This window comes from Euleptes europaea, chromosome 3 (assembly GCF_029931775.1).
Source record: "Euleptes europaea isolate rEulEur1 chromosome 3, rEulEur1.hap1, whole genome shotgun sequence".
NCBI classification, from domain to species: domain Eukaryota; kingdom Metazoa; phylum Chordata; class Lepidosauria; order Squamata; family Sphaerodactylidae; genus Euleptes; species Euleptes europaea.
The window spans coordinates 100541252-100560954 of NC_079314.1; the positions used below are offsets into that span (position 1 = coordinate 100541252).

At 44.7% G+C, this 19703-nt stretch overlaps 1 protein-coding gene across 1 annotated transcript in view; it reads left to right on the plus strand.

Annotated features, from left to right (window-relative positions):
- The first annotated feature begins 743 nt into the window (after positions 1-743).
- TMEM178B (transmembrane protein 178B) overlaps positions 744-19703 on the plus strand; it is a 314118-nt gene continuing 295158 nt past the window's right edge. The window contains exon 1 of the mRNA XM_056847276.1: positions 744-1199. Coding sequence (XP_056703254.1) covers positions 818-1199 — 382 coding nt within the window. The 5' untranslated portion in view covers positions 744-817. The remainder of the gene's footprint in view (positions 1200-19703) is intronic.

Genomic DNA, 19703 nt, shown 5'->3' on the forward strand with positions numbered 1-19703 from the left:
CGAGGAGGAGGCGGGACTCGCCGGCCCGTCATGCCAGGACGTTGCTGCTGCAGAGCCGCGGGAGCCCCGGAACTGGGAAGAGGCTCCAGCGGAGGCCCGCGTTAGGAAGGGTTTGCAGGAGCTTCGTGGGTCGAAGGCGGCAGGCGGCAGCTCCCCCCACCCCGGCTCCTTTCCCTCTCCGCCCTTGTAAAGGCCAGCCAGCCTCCTCGCCCTGGCCCGAGATTCCTGCAAAAATAATAATAAAAGCGCCCCTGGAACCAAGGTAACTGGCTGCTGGGAAGCGGATGACTGCCAAGTGCTTTTGGTGCCTGTGTGCCTGGCGGGGGTGGACACTTTTGATTTCCAGGCATATCTATTTACTCCCTGGATGTGATTCCTTAAAGGGCCGATCGCCGATGTAAAAAGCCACTCCTCTGGCATTCCTGAGTGGGCAAGGCTGGAAGAGCTCGGTGGACCGATCCAGATGGCCAGACACAAGGAGGGGATGCTTATTTACCACTGACTCCTCTTTGTGGCCAATGACAGGCATCTCCCTGCCTCGCTTGGCACCATATTGATCTAAGTGGAAGCCTCAGAATCGCTGGCCATTTTGCCTCCCGCTGGTCCATAGGAGAAGTGAATGAGCGCTCGGGACCCTTTCCTTCTGGGGAAGAAGTTTCCCCACCTAAGTCGGATGCATCTCCATCTGCTTGTATGTGATCACTGAAGGCAGACACTCTCCTATGCCGGTTGCCCAGGAGCTGGGCTCATTGGATGCCAGGCTGAAGGGCTTTGCCTCTCACTGAAGATGCCCATGGTGTTTCTGTGAAGCTAAGGTATGGCTGCCGGAAGGTTATTGCTCTATGCTGGTCTCTCCTTAGCGTTGTGTGCTCTCGGCATGCTGGCGGTGGCCATCTGCTCGGACCATTGGTACGAAACGGACGCCAGGAAGCACAGGGAACGGTGCAAAAGCTTCACCACCAGGAGGAACGACCCTGGTTTCATTTATAACTCGAACAATAACCTGCCCCTCAGGGCCAGCAGGTCTCGGCTGGACCGCTGGGAAGGGAAACTTCTCTTGGCAAGAAACAGGAGGCAGCTTTTTGCCATGAGTGCAGTGGATGAGTGCAACAGACAGTACAACTCAACTAACATGGGGCTCTGGAGGAAATGCCACCGTCTGGGGTTTGACCAGGACCTGGAAGAACTCATTGCAAAAGGTAGGGTCTTCTTTTCAGAATGCCCCTGGTTGAGACACCTTGCCCAGCGGGCTGTGTTTAAACCAGATGCAGACCTCTACTCAAGGCAGAGCTTTCTTATTTAAACCCGTAGTCTTCTCCACTAAACTGCTTCACCGGTTTCCCAATCATGTATGAGATGGTTTTTCCTTGTAGAGTTCAGAAATGGGGAGGGTGGCTGGGGGCAGTGTTGCAAATCGCTTGAATAGAACATTAAGAGAGGATGAGGACATGCCAGTCTTCTAGGCCTTACAGGAAGAGGTTTGGAAGGTCACAAAATCAACCTCCTAATTTATGTGTTGTCATTTTTTATAAGGCCATGCATCATTGTGGCATTTAGGACTGTTCCTCAATGCATAAACAGTCCAGAGAACCTACCGAGTCAAGGATTTTGAATCTGATCATGCTTCACTGAATCCAGCTAATTTGTTTTGCTTGTCAGTAATGTTGCACCAGAAACCTAGATCATTTCTGAATTGAACGAATAATAGGCTTCCTTTAACATTGACTGGAGAGCAAACAAAGAGAAATGCCTAAGGGACACACACAGAGAGAAAGAGAGACGTTACTGGTTACAGGTTATTTCAAAATAGATCCTTGAATCATTTCAGGTGTCAAAATCATGTTACAGTGATGCTGTAAGAAAGCTCGTAACAGGAACTATTTTGTTGTTGTCCCCCCCCCCCAAGCTAATCTGTTGGCTGACAGCATCCTCTTGTTCTACCCCACCCCCTTTATGAGGAATATGTCTAACAATGATGATCAATATGTTTGCATCATATCACAGTACACAAAAGGTATTTAATGTGGCAACTTTTGTCAAAATGTTTATTGGAGAAAAATATATGAATTTTGCAAGATGTGTTGGTGTATCAGCAGAGAAATCTGAACCAATATTGTATCCAAATGCTACAAAAAAAGCAGCAGAATCTCCTTCAGTGGTTGTTAGGATGCATTGAAAGGATCACCTTGCACACAGGGAGTAGGCTGATTTTTCTTCTCTTTTACAGGGCTTCTGCTTCAGAAAGCTTAAATAGGTGCAATGGTTGCTTGAGCTCCATTTTCTTTATTATTATTATTATTATTATTTTGCTTTGGCTTATCTCCTGCTTGGATTCCAAGGGCGTTTGTGTACCCAAATAACTTTGCTTCCATTTATTTCCCACGAGGCTTCCAAAGGTTGACATTGTAACATCCACCGTCCTTAACCAACGGGAAATCTGATGGGAAGCCTGTCGGCTCTTTGTTACTACTTCAAAGGCCACCTTGAGTTTAATGGCCAGAAGGCGTTCTGGGGCGAGCGGCTGTTTGGTGACTTCATGAAATGCACTGTTGGCTTTGGTCCATTTTTGTAATGGGCAACCGTCCATAATCAAAAACTGTCATCGCAGCTGGCACCCTGGTTGGCAAGCTCAGCAGGGAAGCCAAGGATGCTTTCAGGTCAGGCTTCGGGTTTATAGCTCTGAAAAGGACGGGGTAGGGTGTGTGTGCGAAAGGTTTGGGTGGACCTCTGCTCTGGATAAGAAAGTAACTCAGGTCTCTGCTACTCAGAGCTGTCAGCAGCCCCCAAGTTTCAGCCCTGATTTAAGTACTGACAAAGACATTGTGCTCTAATATATCAGGGAATAGTCTGGAGGTACATGATGGAGCCAAGCCGGTCTGGGTCTTGTCAGTGCCTGGATGGGAGACTGCCTGAGAATGCTAAGTTCCATGAAAGACAGATGGCAGATCCATGCAATGAGAGTGTGAAGGGGGAAATGGCTTTGGCACGGGTTTGCCATGTACCTTTGGGCAAGCTATTATGCCTCGGGCTTAGATATGCACTTGTAGAACCTGGCATCATTGTTATGAGATTGAGATGATGGAAACATGGACAGAATAAAATGGGGAAAGCAATTCCAAACTGATAAACAGAAAAAGAATGTACCGATTGGTCTACTTTGACTTGTCACAACTCTACTTTAGCAATCTGGTCCTTCCCTTGTAATGGCCACTTATCACTCGTATAATACTTTTAATTGGCCAAGTGCTTTGTGTTTTAAAGTGCTTGGCCTTGCTGTTTTATCCGATTAATGCAATTGTAACAGATGTGGAGAGGCAGCATCTTGGCCATGTAGTGAATCAGCTGTGATACTGTCGATACTTTGGTGGGTCTGACATGGGAAACCCAGGTTCAAATCTCAGTTTGGCTATGGGCCTCAATGGGACTAGGTTGTGGCTCAGAGGTGGGGCATGAACCTTGTATGCGGAAGGCCCCAGGTTCAATCCCTGCCCTTTCAGCTAAAAGAATCCCAGGCAGAAGATGTTGGGAATTACTTTTCTTTGCCTGAGATTCTGGAGAGCTGCCACAAGAGAAGGCAATGCTGAGCTAGATGAACCAAACTGATTCCTTCAAAGAGAGTTTTGTGTGTTTGGATGTCAACCTGGGGCAAGTCATTCTCTCTCTACACAACCTAGCGTACAGCAGGAAAATCAAATGCCCCCCTAAACTCGTCAAAGGAAGAACAAACAAATACTGGCAAGAAATGCAGTTGGAATGCTTGTCCCATCTGAGTTCTGGTACCTTGGCCATTTTGGTTAAAAGGGATAAAGATAATTTACCATTCCATCCCAACTACAGACAATCACAAGCAGGCCTGTGCTGTTGGGAGGTCCAAGTATTTTAAAATCTCCACTATCAGCTGTATTGGAGAGGGAATCTGAGTCCTAATAAACAAAACCAAAACGATAGTGGAGATACTTGGACATGCCAGTGGCACAGACCTGCTTGCGATTGTCTGTGGTTGGGGTGGAATTCTAACTTTAAAAGAAGGTAGACCTCCACAGATGTGATGAGGCCCCAGCTCACAATCAGCCATAATCCACAGCAGTACAATGAGCTGTGAGAGCAAAAGGACTAAAAGTATCTACAGAGTAACCCCCCTGCAATTTAATAGCTTAATTTTGACTAAAATATAATGAAAAAGTCAATGCAATTTTCTAAACAATTCTATCCTGTTCTGTTAACACAAGCAAAAGGATAAATACTGTTAATCCAAGACAAGTAGAAGGCTAAATGAGGCCCCAAGATAACAACAGCGAGATAAATTGGATCCACCATTAGAATCATAGAATCACAGAATCATAGAGCTGGAAGGGACCACCAGGGTCATCTAGTCCAACCCCCTGCACAATGCAGGAAATTCATAACAACCTCCCCCTCCACACCCCCAGTGACCCCTACTCCATGCCCAGAAGATGGTTGCTGACAGGTGGCCATCTAACCTCTTCTTAAAAACCTCCAGGGAAGGAGAGCTTACCACCTCCTGAAGAAACCTGTTCCACTGAGGAACTGCTCTGTTAGAAAATTCTTCCTAATGTCTAGACAGAAACTCTTTTGATTTAATTTCAACCCGTTGGTTCTGGCCCGACCTTCTGGGGCATCAGAAAACAACTCGGCACTCTCCTGTATATGACAGCCCTTCAAGAACTTGAGGATGGTTATCATATTAAAAATAACTTCGCCGGCCAGACCTATACTGAAGGTCACTCTTGCCACTGGGACTAGGTGTGTGTGTGTCATACTTGTATCCAACCACTCCATTGAGCAAAATTTAATTATTAATTAAAATATTTATACCCCACCCTTCCTTTCGGCTCAACTGGGAGTGCTTAATCCAATTTTAGGAGAGTTTCTCCATCTTAAGTGGCTCTTTCTCCATTTAAACTGGAGGAAGACTCCTTAGGCTGGGGGAAGGCTTTGAGGGGAATGGTTGGATCCATCCCAACATATGGGTCACCAGATTTGGCCTTGCATAATGATACAGCCATATATAAACTCTGAGTCCTTATAGAGTAGCATTTTTACTTGGTAAAAATGAGCATGTTCCAAAGTAAAGTACAGGGACAGAAAGACTGAATGATAAAAATGACATTGCTGCAGGGATTGTGGTGCTTTTGGGGGAGGGGTGTAGGAAGAAAGTAGATTCCTTTGAAATGTGGTGTTGGAAGAGAATGGTATGGATACTGTGGACTGCCAAAAAGACAAATAAGTGGATTCTAGATCAAATCGAGCCTGTACTGTCCCTAGAAGCTAAAATGACTAAACTGAGGCTATAGTACTTTAGCCACATTATGAGAAGACCAGACTGGAAGAAGACTGGAAAAGTCAATCATGCTAGGAAAAGTTGAAGGCGGCAGGAAAAGAGAAAGCCACTGCCCTCAGTTTGCGAGACCTGCACAAGACTGTTAACGATAGGCTATTTTGGAGGACATTGATTCATAGGGTTGCCATGAGTTGGAAGTGACTTGACAGCACTTCACACACATGCACACACACACGTGCACACACATGCACACACACACACACACACACACACACACACAGTCTAGATGTCAAGTTGACCAATGTGTCTGATACCTTACAAGCTACCACAGGGGAGAGTAAGGAGCTTGCAAATACTATGTAAATCATTAGCAATAGCTCCAAGCTTCCATGATAAAAGGTATTTCTTCTTTGAGGTGCTTCCTTTTTTTTTTTTTTTTGCTTCCAAGTTTGTGGTTGCCATCGCTGGAAAAAACTGAATTTTGGGAATGTCTTGCTGAAGACCAGACACACAAATATAAGAGCCACTCAGCTGGGCTTTTTGGGGAGGGGGGGATGTATCCAGTCCTCACTTGCTTGCTTGAAGACATTAGGCAAGCAGGTGCTATGCATGGTTCAATGAAGGAGTGCATATTTTATATGCGGAAGACCCCCAGGTTCAGTTCTCAGCATCTCTAGTTAAAAGACCTCAGTTAGCCAGTGTTGGGGCGAAATGGGTTTTCTTCAGGCTGAATCTAATCTTATTTAAGAATGGACTCAGAGGAACTCTGAAGTCTGAAGAAACAGATTTACCGTAATAAAGTTTAGTTTAGTTTATTGTTGTTACGGTCATAGACCAGCACATAACAGCTTTAATAAAGAAAACAATGCATATCCTGGAAAAAACATTACAGTTAACATAACCCTAACCCTAATATAACAGGACATAACAGACATATAACATCTGTAGATGGGAGAGAGACAGTAAAGATCTAAACAGGGCTCTCTTAACTCAGTGATAAGCAGCTGGATATTTTATACTCATCAGTAAACAACATTCAATAAACAACATTCCAACTATTACGCAAACCCAAACTAAACAATTCCTAAATCTTCCCAGCATCAACAAAAATGATTAGAAGCCTAGATGTCAAGTTGACCTCTTGGCAGGCCCTGGTTGCAGTCCTGGACACAACTACTGCCAAGTACTTTTCCAAGAAATATACTGGTTTGCTCCAATAGGGATGTTATGACAGATTGAAAATATGTTGTAAAGGTTATAGATATGTCAGCTTCTAAACACTTTGGTTCATGCAAAGCATTCTGGTATGAATATAGGTATACATACTGAAATATAGGTACTGGATTATGGATGTGAATTAGGCCTGAATGTCAGACTTTCCCTTCAGGGGAAGACCATTCTTTGCCTGAGACCCTGGAGAGCCACTGCCAGTCAGAATAGGTAACATTGAGCTAGATGGACCAATGGTTTGACTCAAGGGTCCTATGTTCAGGACTATGTTCTCCACCCACCTCCCACTCACACCTCCACTGCCTTTCAGAAATTATATCCAAGGGCAGGAAGAAAGGAAGTATTCCTGTATGAAGGGCTGAAGGATGGTGCTGGGGATCTATAGAAGTGTGGGTTTCCACAGGATCTAGAGTATCTCTTAGGGACAGTGTTTCAACAACATGCACGTATGCCTTTTTACAGAGGTACATGGATAGCCCAGGCTAGTCCGACTCCAATATTGTCAGTTCTCAGAAGCTAAGCTGGGTTGGTCTTGGTTAGCATTTGGATGGGAGACCACCAAGGAAGTCCAGGAGATAGATCATGATGGGTAGTCGTGTTGGTCTGTCTGTAGTAGTAGAAAAGAGCAAGAGTCCAGTAGCACCTTAGACTAACAAAATTTCTGGTAGGGTATGAGCTTTTGTGAGTCATAGCTCACTTCTTCAGATACAGCTGAAGGCAGAGACAGGCAATGGCAAACCACCTTTAAATGTCTCTTGCCTTGAAAACTCTACGGGATTGCCATATCAGCTGTGACTCGATGGGAAAAAATGTAATATGGATGAAGACAGTGACTGAATAAATAGAAGAAGAAGAAGAGTTGGTTTTTATATGCTGGCTTTCTCTACCACTTAAGGCAGAATCAAACCGGCTTATAATCACCTTCCCTTCCCCTCCCACAACAGACACCCTGTGAGGTAGGTGGGGCTGAGAGAGTATGACTAGGCCAAGGTCACCCAGCTGGCTTCATGTGTAGGAGCAGGGAAACCAACCTGGTTCACCAGATTAGCATCCGCCACTCATGTGGAGGAGTGGGGAATCGAACCCTGCTCACCAGATCAGAGTCCATTGCTCCAAACCACCGCTCTTAACCACTACACCATGCTGGCTCTCAAAATAGGTGTTTGAGTTATGATCTTTCTGTGGATATGCACAATTTAGTAACTAAAATGCATCAGATTTTGTATTGGTTTCCAACTATGAGCAACAGAAGTGGATGACTTTTCTTGGGCTGAAAATTCATAAAGTGTTAGGGGAAAAGAGGCTCACATTAACTCTTAGCAGCAACAGTAAAAGGTCAACTTGCATGGATTTCCAACTGTGTCAGGCCATGCTGAGCTCATCTGGAATTTCTACAGCCTACGCTCCATCTTACCTGTGCCTTGGTTTGCTTTCTGTTGAAGTTCTAGCCAGAGACAGGTTTCCATATTTAAGACTTAAACAAAACATGATAAAGTCAATGTTTAAGACTTGTATAGTACTCTTGGTGTTGGAAATATATGTATGTCGAATCTAAGCTTTTTGTATGTTGTGGGAGTACTTCCACAGTTTTGATTCTATTTATACAACTTAGGTGAGAGCAAGCAGATACAAACAATTGTGTGTGTGTGTGTGTGTGTGTGTGTGTGTGTGTCTATATTATGATCCCCCCCCCCCCCCCCGGAGACTGACAAAAGTCAAGCCTGGCCATCTTTTAGTAACAATGTAACTATTCCTCCATAGTAACTATTTTTTTTAAAAAAAACCAAGCTGGCAATGACATTTAATGGCTTGCAATGAGAATGAGAGTGGAATTAAATTGGCTCTTATCTTCCTTCATAATTTAGATGTTGATTGCTTTTAATTGTCAGTATTAGAATGTTTTAAGCTTGCTTGGTATAGGTTAAAAAAACCCATTGTCACTCATTCTAATTCTAAAGGCTAAGGCAGGTAACAATCTAAACAACAACAACAACAACAACAACTTGCCCTGGGTGCTGACTTTGCATGAGTTGCTGAGTAGCCAAGTGCTTTTCACCAACCAGCTGTTCCTATCGTCTTGCTTGAAAGAACCCAGACACTTTATGGAGCAACCCCTCTGCCTTTTCTGCAGGACTTGGGAGTTTAGCAATGTGAGCAACATGCAGCATGATGAGGACAGACTTTCCTTATCTAGCATAACATTAATAACTATGGAATGCATTGGCTCACAGCGCAATCCTATGCAGAGTTACTCCAGTCTAAGCCTGGAGTTACTCTCTTTAGGATTGCTCAGTTAGTCTACCCACCCATCCTAATTAACCAATCAATCAAGTCTTGGGGACCTGAGAAAAGAGCAAAATGTTACCAGGATTATCGTTGTTGCTACATAATTACTCAGAATGAATCCCACTGAGATAAATGGGTCTTGGTGGTGGTGGTGGAAAGTACTGTCAAGTCGCAGCCAACTGATGGCAACCCTATGGGGTTCTCAAGGCACGAGACGTTCAGAGGTGGTTTGCCTTTGTCTGCTCTATGGATCGATTTCCCAACCTAGGGATGTATTTCCCCAACTTTCTTTCAAAGAACTCGGCAGTGTACACGTCTGAGAAGTAGTGAGCACCCCAAGGTCACTCACTGAACATTCTGTATGACCTGGCCTCCTCGGCTCAGATCATCATTCTCGCCATTATAGCCCACTACTAGCTGTGATTCATTAATATAATGAAATTTCAGTGGATTGTCCAAGTGGCAGAGCAAACCTGCCTTACCTGTTTAGCATAGAATTTCATTAATAGCTATGGAATGTGTCAGCTATGTTTACCAATTCACACATTTGATTGTTTGACTGATTAAGCAGATTAACATCCTTCTAAGTTCATTGACGGCTGTAACTCTGCTTAGGATTGCACCTTTATTTGCTTTTTTTGTTTATTTATTATTTTATGGACGTTATTTATAGTCCACCTTTCTCACTGAGACTCAAGGTGGATTATACAGAATAAGTCAGTACAGTCAACAGGGTGGAATATCCAATAGACAATGCAATAGGATTTGATTTATAAAAATCTGGATGCAATCAGAGGTGAAAAAAAGCATAAATATTTACATGACACATTTAATGAATGCACAATCGACAGTGTAGGAAGCTGTTTACAGCAACAGATGTGTGTGTGTGCTGTCAAGTCTGCGACCCTGTAGGGGTTTCAAGGCAAGAGATGTTCAGAGTAGGTTTGCCATTGCCTGCCTCCGCGTCACAACCCCGGTAGTTCTTGGAGGTCGCCCATCCAAATTCTAACCAGGGCTGACCCTGCTCAGCTTCTGAGATCTGATGAGATAGCCTGGGGCTATCCAGGTCAGGGCACAGCAAGAGATAGTATGAATTAAACACAGTGGTATAATCTAGAGTCCCTAAACCTTTACGCCAAGCTTCTTTCTGAACCACATTGTTAAAAGTGCAGCCCTATATCCTGTGCAAAAGGCCCTCTTGAATAATTCAGTTTTGCAAAGTTTGCAGAAAACCAAGAGACTCGAAGCCTTATTTATTTATTTGTTCAGTTTATATTCACTTTATATTCTGCCTTGTCAAAGGAGCAGTTTAGCTGAGGTTCTCAGGTGGCCCGCCTGTATCATTGAATCTAAGCATTTTGTTTGCAGACCTGTTTAGCTTCATAGCTGGAATTGCATCAAGGTTCCTTCAGACCATTCTCTAGACACACATCTATAAGATTTGAGTGTCTTCTGCCTCAAATTTAAGTATTTTGGCTTGCAGATTGGGCAGCTGGCTAGAATACCCTTTACTCCTAAATAGATTTGTGTAGAAGTGCCTTCTATTCAAATTGCTGGGACTTATTTCCAAGTAAAGGTGTGGTTGCTATAGTTCAAAGCAGTCAGGGGGGAAGGAAAGACTTGTTTTAACCCAGCATGGTGTAATGGTTAAGAACAGTGGAATCTAATCTGGAGAACTGGGTTTGTTTCCCCACTCTTCCACATGAAGCCTGCTGGGTGACCTTGGGCCAGTCACAGTTCTCTCTGAACTCTCTCAGCCCCACCTATCACACAAGGTGCCTGTTGTAAGGAGGGGAAGGGTAGGGTGATTGTAATCCGGTTTGTGACTCCTTACAGTTAGAGAAAATCAGGGTATAAAAAACAACTCTTCATCTTCTTCTCATCGGTGATTAACTTCTAACCTACAAATTTGGAGTATGTAGTGTGTATCCTCTGATGCTCATTTCAGACTGAGGCTTTACTGAGGAGTGAAATCTCAAAATGTATCATTTTAAGAATGAAGGAGGTGGTTAGATAGTACTAATTTTTAAAATTAATTAATTTGTGAAAAGAATGACAAAATGTTTACAAAACCACATTTAATGTCTTGTTACAAAGATCACCAATTACAACACAAGATCTAAGTCAGGAAGTTGAAGACAGAAACAAAGAGAAAGTGCTAAATTTGTTCATTTGTGTGGGGGGGAAGGGGGCTGCAACAGGAAAAACTGGTTCTTGGTTTGGGGATTTTTCGGGTTTTAACTGGAGAAAGCTAGATGTGGTGAGGACCTATCGGAGAGTTTCTAGGAAGCCACCAACACTCATTCTCCGACAGGCCAAGCAATCCAAGAGAATTTTTGAAACTATATGTAATGGGATTTTTTAAAATAAAGATGAAGGATGATTATACGTCTGTATATATGTGGATGTCCCTTTTTAAAAACAAAAGGCAGGCAGCCTGCTGGATCCATGAAACGAGAAACAAGACTGAAGACTGATCAAATGTTCAACTTGCTCATATATTTATGTGTATACAGCAAGTTATTGAACAACCGGCTGTGACCATTCTAAAGAATTCTACGTGTGGCTTCTTTGTGAGCCATTCTTTGCCTGCCTTTAGAATTTTTCTCTTTGGGTAGGGTTTTGTTTTTTGTTTTTGGTATGTGAGCTAGTATGCATTTATACTTTTCTAATGAACACCTTTCTATTGTTTTATGATGCTGTTATCATTTTATTATTTTGGTAGGCTTGGATTGCACTGTACATTGTCTTGGACATGTTGTCTGGAAAGGCAGTTTATACAGTTTATACAGTTCCTAAATTAATTACCTTTCATTTTTCGGTTGAAAGCACCTCTGGAGAAGGCTAATTGGCATGATGACCTTAGTCTTTAGAGCACACAGCAAGAGAATGGTGAGAGCAGGTTCTTGGGGACGTTGGCAAGAAGCTGTCTGAGCCAACAACAAGATGTTATGTAGGGTGACACTAAAGGAAGGAAGAGGTCAACTCATTGGTAGTGATGGGGGTTATAAAAGCAGCAAAAGTCAAGAGCTCTGTGAGAGAAAGGACAGGGACCGTGCCTGAGTGGTAGAGCATCTGCTCTGCATGCAGAATGTCCCAGGTTAAACTCTTGTTAGTTAAGAAGAAGAGTTGGTTTTTATAAGCCAACTTTCTCTACCACTTAAGGTAGACTCAAACCGGTTTACAATCACTTTCCCCTCCCCACAATAGATACCTTGTGAGGTAGGTGGGGCTGAGAGAGCTCTAACAGAGCTGTAACTTGCCCAAGGTCACCCAGCTGCCTTCGTGTGTAGGAGTGGGGAAACAAATCCAGTTCACCAGATTAGCCTCGCTGCTCATGTGGAGGAGAGGAGAATCAAACCCGGTTCTCCAGATCAGACTCCACCGCTCCAAACCATCGCTCTTAACCACTACACCACGCTGGTGTAGTGATCAAGCAGTCTCTGTTTGAGACTCTAGAGAGCTGCTACCACCAGCCAGAGTAGATAAGACGGACCTTAGTTAGACCAAACGTCTGACTCAGTATAATGCAGCTTTATATGTTCCTGTCTGTCTGTCTGTCACCAGCGAAAGTGTGGCCCCATCTGTGGATAGCTAGATCCGCAGATGGGGCCATGCTGACAGAAAGCTTTTCCCTTCAAACTGGCTGGACCCCTCAGATTTGCAGAAGAAACTGAAAAGTTTTTAAAAAGAAGTTTTTTTTTTTACATACCTCCAAAAAAGAAGAGCATGAACTGCGCAGGCGCACATGTACAACAAATCACCTCCTCCACCCCCCCCCCACTGAGCCACTGAGACTTGAAAGCTGCAGCAGGTGAGAGAAGGAAGTTGTTGTTGCCACTATTGAGGCATCGAAGCTACAGGGATGTGAGGGAGGCCTAGCGCAGCTGCTGAGGCCGTGAAACTGGAAGTAGGAGGGGGAGGAGGATGTACGGTTTGTTTACATTTTACTTTGATCTAGTGTGGGCATGTAGCGTGGAGCTCTTTCTCTCACATCCCATGCCTTTTCAACTGTGGGGGAAAGTGTTCCATGCTGCACACCTGCAGTGAATTGGGACCTCGTGACATTTTAAAAACCTGGGCAAAACAAAGTTTTTACATTAAAAATAAACCACCTGTTGTTGGACTCCCCAGGGGCTGCTTTGCAAGGCTGGCCTGCCTGGGCAGGAAGAGGATACCTGAGAAAGGTTTCATTGCGTGGCAGCTCCCCTTCCTCCCCTGCCCGCCTACGCTGTTGCCACTCTGCCAGGCTGCTGCTTCAGCCGCAGAAATGCCACCTGTTTCCCTGTGGTCATCATCCGCTATGGGGGGTGGGGAAATAGGAATGTATGGCTGGAGGGTGCGGGGGGGGGGAGATCTTGCCTGCTGCAGCTAGTCCAGGACTCAGCCAGGCAGCCCTGACCAGGGCAGTAGCAAGGCAGGGTTCTTGGCATATCAGGCTGAGGGCTCCATTCCCATCCAGCCCTGGAGAGCTGCTGCAGCAGCACTCTCAATTTGCAAAGCAGGGAGTTAGCATGGTGTAGTGGTTAAAGAGCGGCGGACTATAGACCTGGTGAACCAGGTTGGTTTCTCTACTCCTACACATGAAGCCTGCTGGGTGATCTTGGGCTAGTCACAGTTCTCTTTGAGCCAGTGTGGGGTAGTGGTTAAGAGCGGTGGTTTGAAGCGGTGGAGTCTGATCTGGAAAAACGGGTTCTGAGCAGGAGGAGAAGAAGAAGAGTTGGTTTTTATATGCCAACTTTGTCTACCACTTAAGGGAGAATCAAACCAGCTTATAATCATCTCCCCTCCCCCTCCCCACAACAGACACCCTGTGGGGTAGGTGGGGCTGAGAGGGTGTGTCTAGCCCAAGGTCACCCAGCTGGCTTCATGTTAAGAGTGGGAAAACAAATCCAGTTCACCTGTCTCTCCACATCAGAGTCCACCGCTCCAAACCACTGCTCTCTTTTTTAAATCATTTTTTTTAATTTATTGTTAACAAAATTACAATAAACAAAATAAAGAAAAAGGGAAAACGAAAAAAACAAAAAAAACCACAAAGACAAAAAGATACTTCCGTTTTCGTTTGTATCGAATATAAATCTAATTAAGAAATTACAAACTGTTCTCTATGTACATATACAAAATTATTTTAAAAATTATTCTTATAACTAAAAAAATCAAACTTTTCTCTATCACACCTACATTCTTATTCTTCTACCATTGCTCTTAACCACTACACCACGCTGACTCCCTTCCTCACTGTAGCCTCACAAATCAACCCTGTGAAGTAGCTTTGGCTGGGAGAAGAAGAAGAATTGGTTTTTATATGAAAGGCAGGGCAAGTGTGGAAATCAATGGATAAAGGCTGGAGTAACGTTTTATAGAATTGCACTGTGAAAAGGGTGTAACTCGGCTTAAGACTGCATTTATAGTGTGACCCCCGCACTGGCTTTGACTCTTTTAGCAGGAATTGTTCCTCAGATTTGCCCTGACTGCTTTATCAGATTATAAACTCTTTGGAAGGCACCTGATACACCTTTGCTCCTCAAGCAGCCAGACAGTATAAGCCAGAAAAGAATCAAATGTGGTCAACGGCCACATGTGTTACAACCTCCAGGAACGAAAACAGCCGCCCAAGGAAAGCAACATGAAATAATGGGATAATGAAGATGCAATTATCCAAATGAAGTAGGCCTGCAATAATTTAAGACCTTTGCTTACGGGGAACAACCTAAGGAGACCTTTTCCTTCATATTTGGAAGTCTGCCACTGGAGATGTTCTAATCTGATCACTGTTGGCTTTTGCTGGAGTCTGATTATATTATTTTTTTAAAAGAAGAATTAATAGATCTGCATGTATTTTTCTTCCAGCCGATCCACTGCATCCAGATTACAGTTTGCTTTGTGGATATATTTAGCCACAGACACTGTAGGGAAAAAAACCTAACAACAGTGTAGCTCAATCTCCAAACCAGATCAAATACAGGGAATTTGGAGGGAGAGGGTGCCAGTTTAGACTATTAGGATAGAGAGAAAGTAAAGTCAACATAGCAAGAAACTTCTTTCCTAGCAAGTTGAGGCAATGAAAACTAACGGTTGCCCCCAGTGAGTGCCAGTTCGTAAGACCATTTGATCATGTGGGACACCAACAGGGAAATCTCTGAGTTGCGTGTGAGGAACTGAAGAAGAGTTGGTTTTTATACCCTGCTTTTTCTCTACCTTTAAGGAGTCTCAAAGTGGCTTACAATTGCCTTCCCTCCCCCCCTTCACAACAGGCATCTTGTGAGGTAGTTGGGGCTGAGAGAGTTCTGAGAGAACTGTGATTTGCCCAAGATCACCAGACAGGCTTCATGTGTAGGAGTGGGGAATTAAATCGGGTTCTCCAGATAAGAGTCCTCCACTCTTAACCACTACACCATGCTGGCTCCCATTGCTTCTCTTTCTTGCTCTGCTGGTGAAAAATTAAGCACCATGGAGAGACATTTGCTCAGGTCTCACTGGCTCTAGTCAATAGTGAGCAGGATGAGCCTCATATTGGTCTGGTCAACGACTCTTACCTAAAGATTGACTGGGCCACTGGTTCATATGTTCTCATAGCACACCTTTGGGCCCTGTATGAGAACATGTGAAGAGCCTTGCTGAATCAGAGAAGAGCTCCACCTAGTCCAGAGCATCCCATTTCCTTCAGGGGCCAGCCAGCTGCTCTAGAAGGCACAGAAGTTGAGGACAGAAGCAGGAGCCAAAGCCTCACCTGTTGCCCCCTTCCCAGCAGCTGGCTTTGAGAGGTATATTGCCTCTGACCATAGAGTTTCCATGTAGCCATTATGGCTGACACATGGCTTGGACAATATGATTGGATTGTTGCGCCATTTTAGAATTTTGTTTTTTTAATTGTTTTTTTTTATTGTTATAAGTTTTAATGTTGCTAGTGTACATTTTAAATGATGTAACCCGCCCTGAGCCAGCTTTGGCTGGGGAGGGTGGGCAAAAAAAAATATCACCAAAATAAATAAATAAATAACATTGTTATTTACTGTTTACGCAACACTGTTATTTACAAATCTTTACAAATCGGTCTAATCCACTTTCCAAGCTGTCTAAGCTAGTGATCCCCCTCAAGCAGTGAGTTTTGCAAGTCAGTTTATGCATTGTGTATGAAGTAAATGCGTATGCTATACACACACACACACACACACACACACACACCTATGAGAATGTGTCCTCTTGGATCTGATCCATCAAATGCTGCTCTCCCACTGACCCTGTTCAAAAAGTGTCATATGGCGAACACTCTTGGATCCAGGCCTGGGGCACCCTAATTTATACCTCCTTCTAGTATGATATTGGCTCATTAAGGATTGGTCTTTCAGCCAATCCCTAACCTTGCTTTCTCAGAAGTAAATTTCAGTGGGACTTGCTTTCATTGTTAATGGGGTTAGGACTGCAGCCTTTGGGACTGCTTTCCCTGGCTAATTGTGCATCTTCCCTATAATAGCACTTTTCATTATATACTGCTCAGTCCCTTGCAGATATGAGTTCTGAGCCAAGGATCGATAAAATACTTGTTGCATTCACACACTCATCCGTCATGTGTATGTGCGTAAAGTGCCATCAAGTCGCAGCTGACTCATGGCGACCCCAGCAAGGGGCTTTCAAGGCAAGTGAGAAGCAGAGGTGGTTTACCATTGCCTTCCTCTGCAGAGCCTTCCTTGGTGGTCCCCATTCCAAGTACAAACCCTGCTTACCTTCCAAGAGCTGCGGGATCGGCCTGTACCATGCTGCCTTCCCTTTAAGCATCAGTAATTGAAGAAGAAGAGTTGGTTTTTATATGCCGACTTTCTCTACCACTTAAGGGAGAATCAAACTGGCTTACAATCACCTTCCCTTCCCCTCCCCACAATAGACACCCTGTGAGGTAGGTGGGGCTGAGAGTGTGTGACTAGCCCAAGGTCACCCAGCTGCCTTCATGTGGAGGAGTGGGAAAACAAATCCAGTTCACCACATTAGCCTCCGCCGCTCATGTGGAGGAGTGGGGAATCAAACCCAGTTCTCCTGATCAGACTCCACCGCTCCAAACCACCGCTCTTAACCACTACACTCTGGCATATAGACCTGGAAGTGGTTTTCTTTATATGTTTCCACTTTAGGAGATAAAGAATGAACCTAGAAATCCCACAAAGCTTAACATAGGAATAGGGAGACTCCTATAGACTCTCTAGGATGGGGCTGGCAGCCTCTGGCCACCAGATTAATTTTCTTGGTACTCGGGTCCAGATCTCTGCCCAAGCGATTGAAGCACTGGGAGCACTGCTGGGGGCCATAGATGTGGGAGAAAACAACAGGTATGGCTTATGCCCACCATCACCTCCCAGACTGGCTCATTCATCCACCGAGCCCAAGGCAAATCTCTCAAGTGGTAGAAGCACTGCTGAGGACTGCTCCAGGTGTGTCTGGCCAAGTACAACCCTTGTCTTCCTCCCGCTTTGTTTGCCATCTCACCAACATCTTGACAGGTAGATGTTGCATTTTTGTGGCCCTTGAAGCCAAATGGGTTGCCTACCCTTCCCTAAGAAGTTGACAAGTCCATGATGCTGTCAGTAATGACCCCAAACCTGCATCAAGTTATATAGCCTGCGTTTATTTATTTGTTTATTTATTCAATTTCTAGCCCTCCCTCCCCGGCCAAGGCCTGGCTTAGGGCGGGTAACAACAATAAAATCATGTCATATCTATATATCTATATATCTCAATAAAACATTTTAAATGATAAAAATATGCAGTCTTATAAATCATTAAAACCACAGATGGTACACAATTCATATAGAGCCCACTGCGTCATAGCAGGAAGACAGACAGACCCATCTAGTACAAATACACTACATTACAAAAAGCAGAGGGGGGGGGGAAAGAAGGGAGGCCTGCATTAATAACACCAGCAGCTGTCCTCAGTTGTAGGCCTGGCGGAATAGCTCTGTCTTACAGGCTCTGCGGTACTCTTTCAGGGTCCTGCAGGGCCCTGATGTTACCAGGCAGAGCATTCCACCAAGCCGGAGCCAGGGCCAAAAAAGCCCTGGCTCTTGTCGAGGACCGCTGCACATTCTTATGGCCAGGGACCACCAGCAGGTTATTATCAGTTGAATATGTTAATTTATGGTCTTATATCTGGTCTAGAAGCTGGAAGAGTTGACAGCAAGCATTGGCAAGGTGGTGAATAGACCAACCTCCGCCCCCTTTTGCTACAGCCTCCCAGTATCTTCTGTACAAGGAAGACCCTCCAAGCAGGCTGGTCAACACAGCTTTATGGCTGTGCCTTGTGTTTACCTTCTGATTCGGTAGCTTGTCCCTCGGTTCTGCCCACTCTGCTTGCCTATTCCGTGCCTGTTTGTTTTCCGTTTCACCCTGCTAGGACACCTGATTCTAGCTTGTCCCTTGACATCCGTAGCTGTTGGTGGATACAGTAGTACTTGTTGCTGGAATTAGGACTGCAGTGGTTCCTACTTACAGAGAATGAGTTATCCTATTTGTGTGAAATAGATCAGTTTCCCCACTTCACTGCAAGCCTCTTCACAGTGAGCTGAGTGGCATATAAATGCATGTGTTTATGCTCATGGGAACCAATTCATAGGATTCATTCAAAATAAGCAAGGATCAGTTTTTGCAAGCAGAAGGAAGAAAGCAGCTATCCTGAGCAAGATGGTTGTGCTGACCTAAAGAGAGTTATTAAAGACGTCACTCTTCCCACTGCCCCAATGAATAACCCTAACATTAATTTACAGGAGTCTGGAGTTAAACCTCTAACTCTTGGAAGAAATAGGCCTAGAATATGGAACAGTTGTCAGGAACTTACAAAGCCACAGGAGCACTGAATCCCCATCTAGGGTGAGCAGACGATGGCATTTGTCAAGGATGTAGGAACCAGACCTGACCTGGATAGCCCAGGCTAGCCTGATCTCATCAGATCTCAGAAACTAAGGAGGGTCAGCCCTGGGTAGTATTTGGATGAGAGGCCTCCAAGGAATACCAGGGTCATGTCGTGGAGGCAGGCAATGGTAAACCACGTCTCTATGTCTCTTGTCTTGAAAACCCTATGGTGTCGCCAGAAGTCAGCTGTGACTTGACAGCAAAAAAGAAAGGGGGAACCAGAAGTTCACTCCACTCAAGGTTACAGCCCAGGTTCTCTGAAGGGACACCTTAATTGACCAAGACCCTGTGTTCCCTTACTCACCATCGTACCAATATGGCTACCAAGAAAACACATACTAAAGAAGTGCAAGACTCCAAGACAGAACAAAGCCCTTTAAAGAAATCTATTTGGGTTTAAGGCAGATTTCTGGGCCTTCTTGTATGGGAGCTGTCCGTGGTCCTGAAGATCTTGGCTCTGGCTGACTTCCTGCTTTGTTGAATCACCACCAGCTTTCGCTGGCTTCAGCCATTGTTTCCTGCTTCTTCCCAGTTGATGTTGTTGGCTCCATTCCTTGCTTCACAAACCTCAGTTGTTCAAGACAAGAGAGCGCCAAGGTTTGGAATGTATTCCTTTAAGCCAGAGATCCCTGACCCATCGGTGATCCCATGGCCCATCGGTGCCATGATGCCCACTAACACCTTTTCTGGCGTCTGCCACATGTTTTTAGAAAGTGGGCAGGCCAGGTGGGTCATTTGCCCAGCAAAGATTCTGATTGGCCACTGGAGATTAGACCAGCTGTGCAGATTTTTTTTTTTAACACATTGCTTCAGCAGCAGCTGCCTCCACAGGACAAGGTTTGGCATTGTGTGCCTGAAGGTAAGCGATGGAAGTCATTTTGTGTCTGGCTCCACCTCCTGCAGTGGCCATTCTGTGTCTGGCTCTGCTCCAGGGGCAGCCGTTGGGTGGCCGCCATTATGTGGCTGCACCCACCACAGTGTT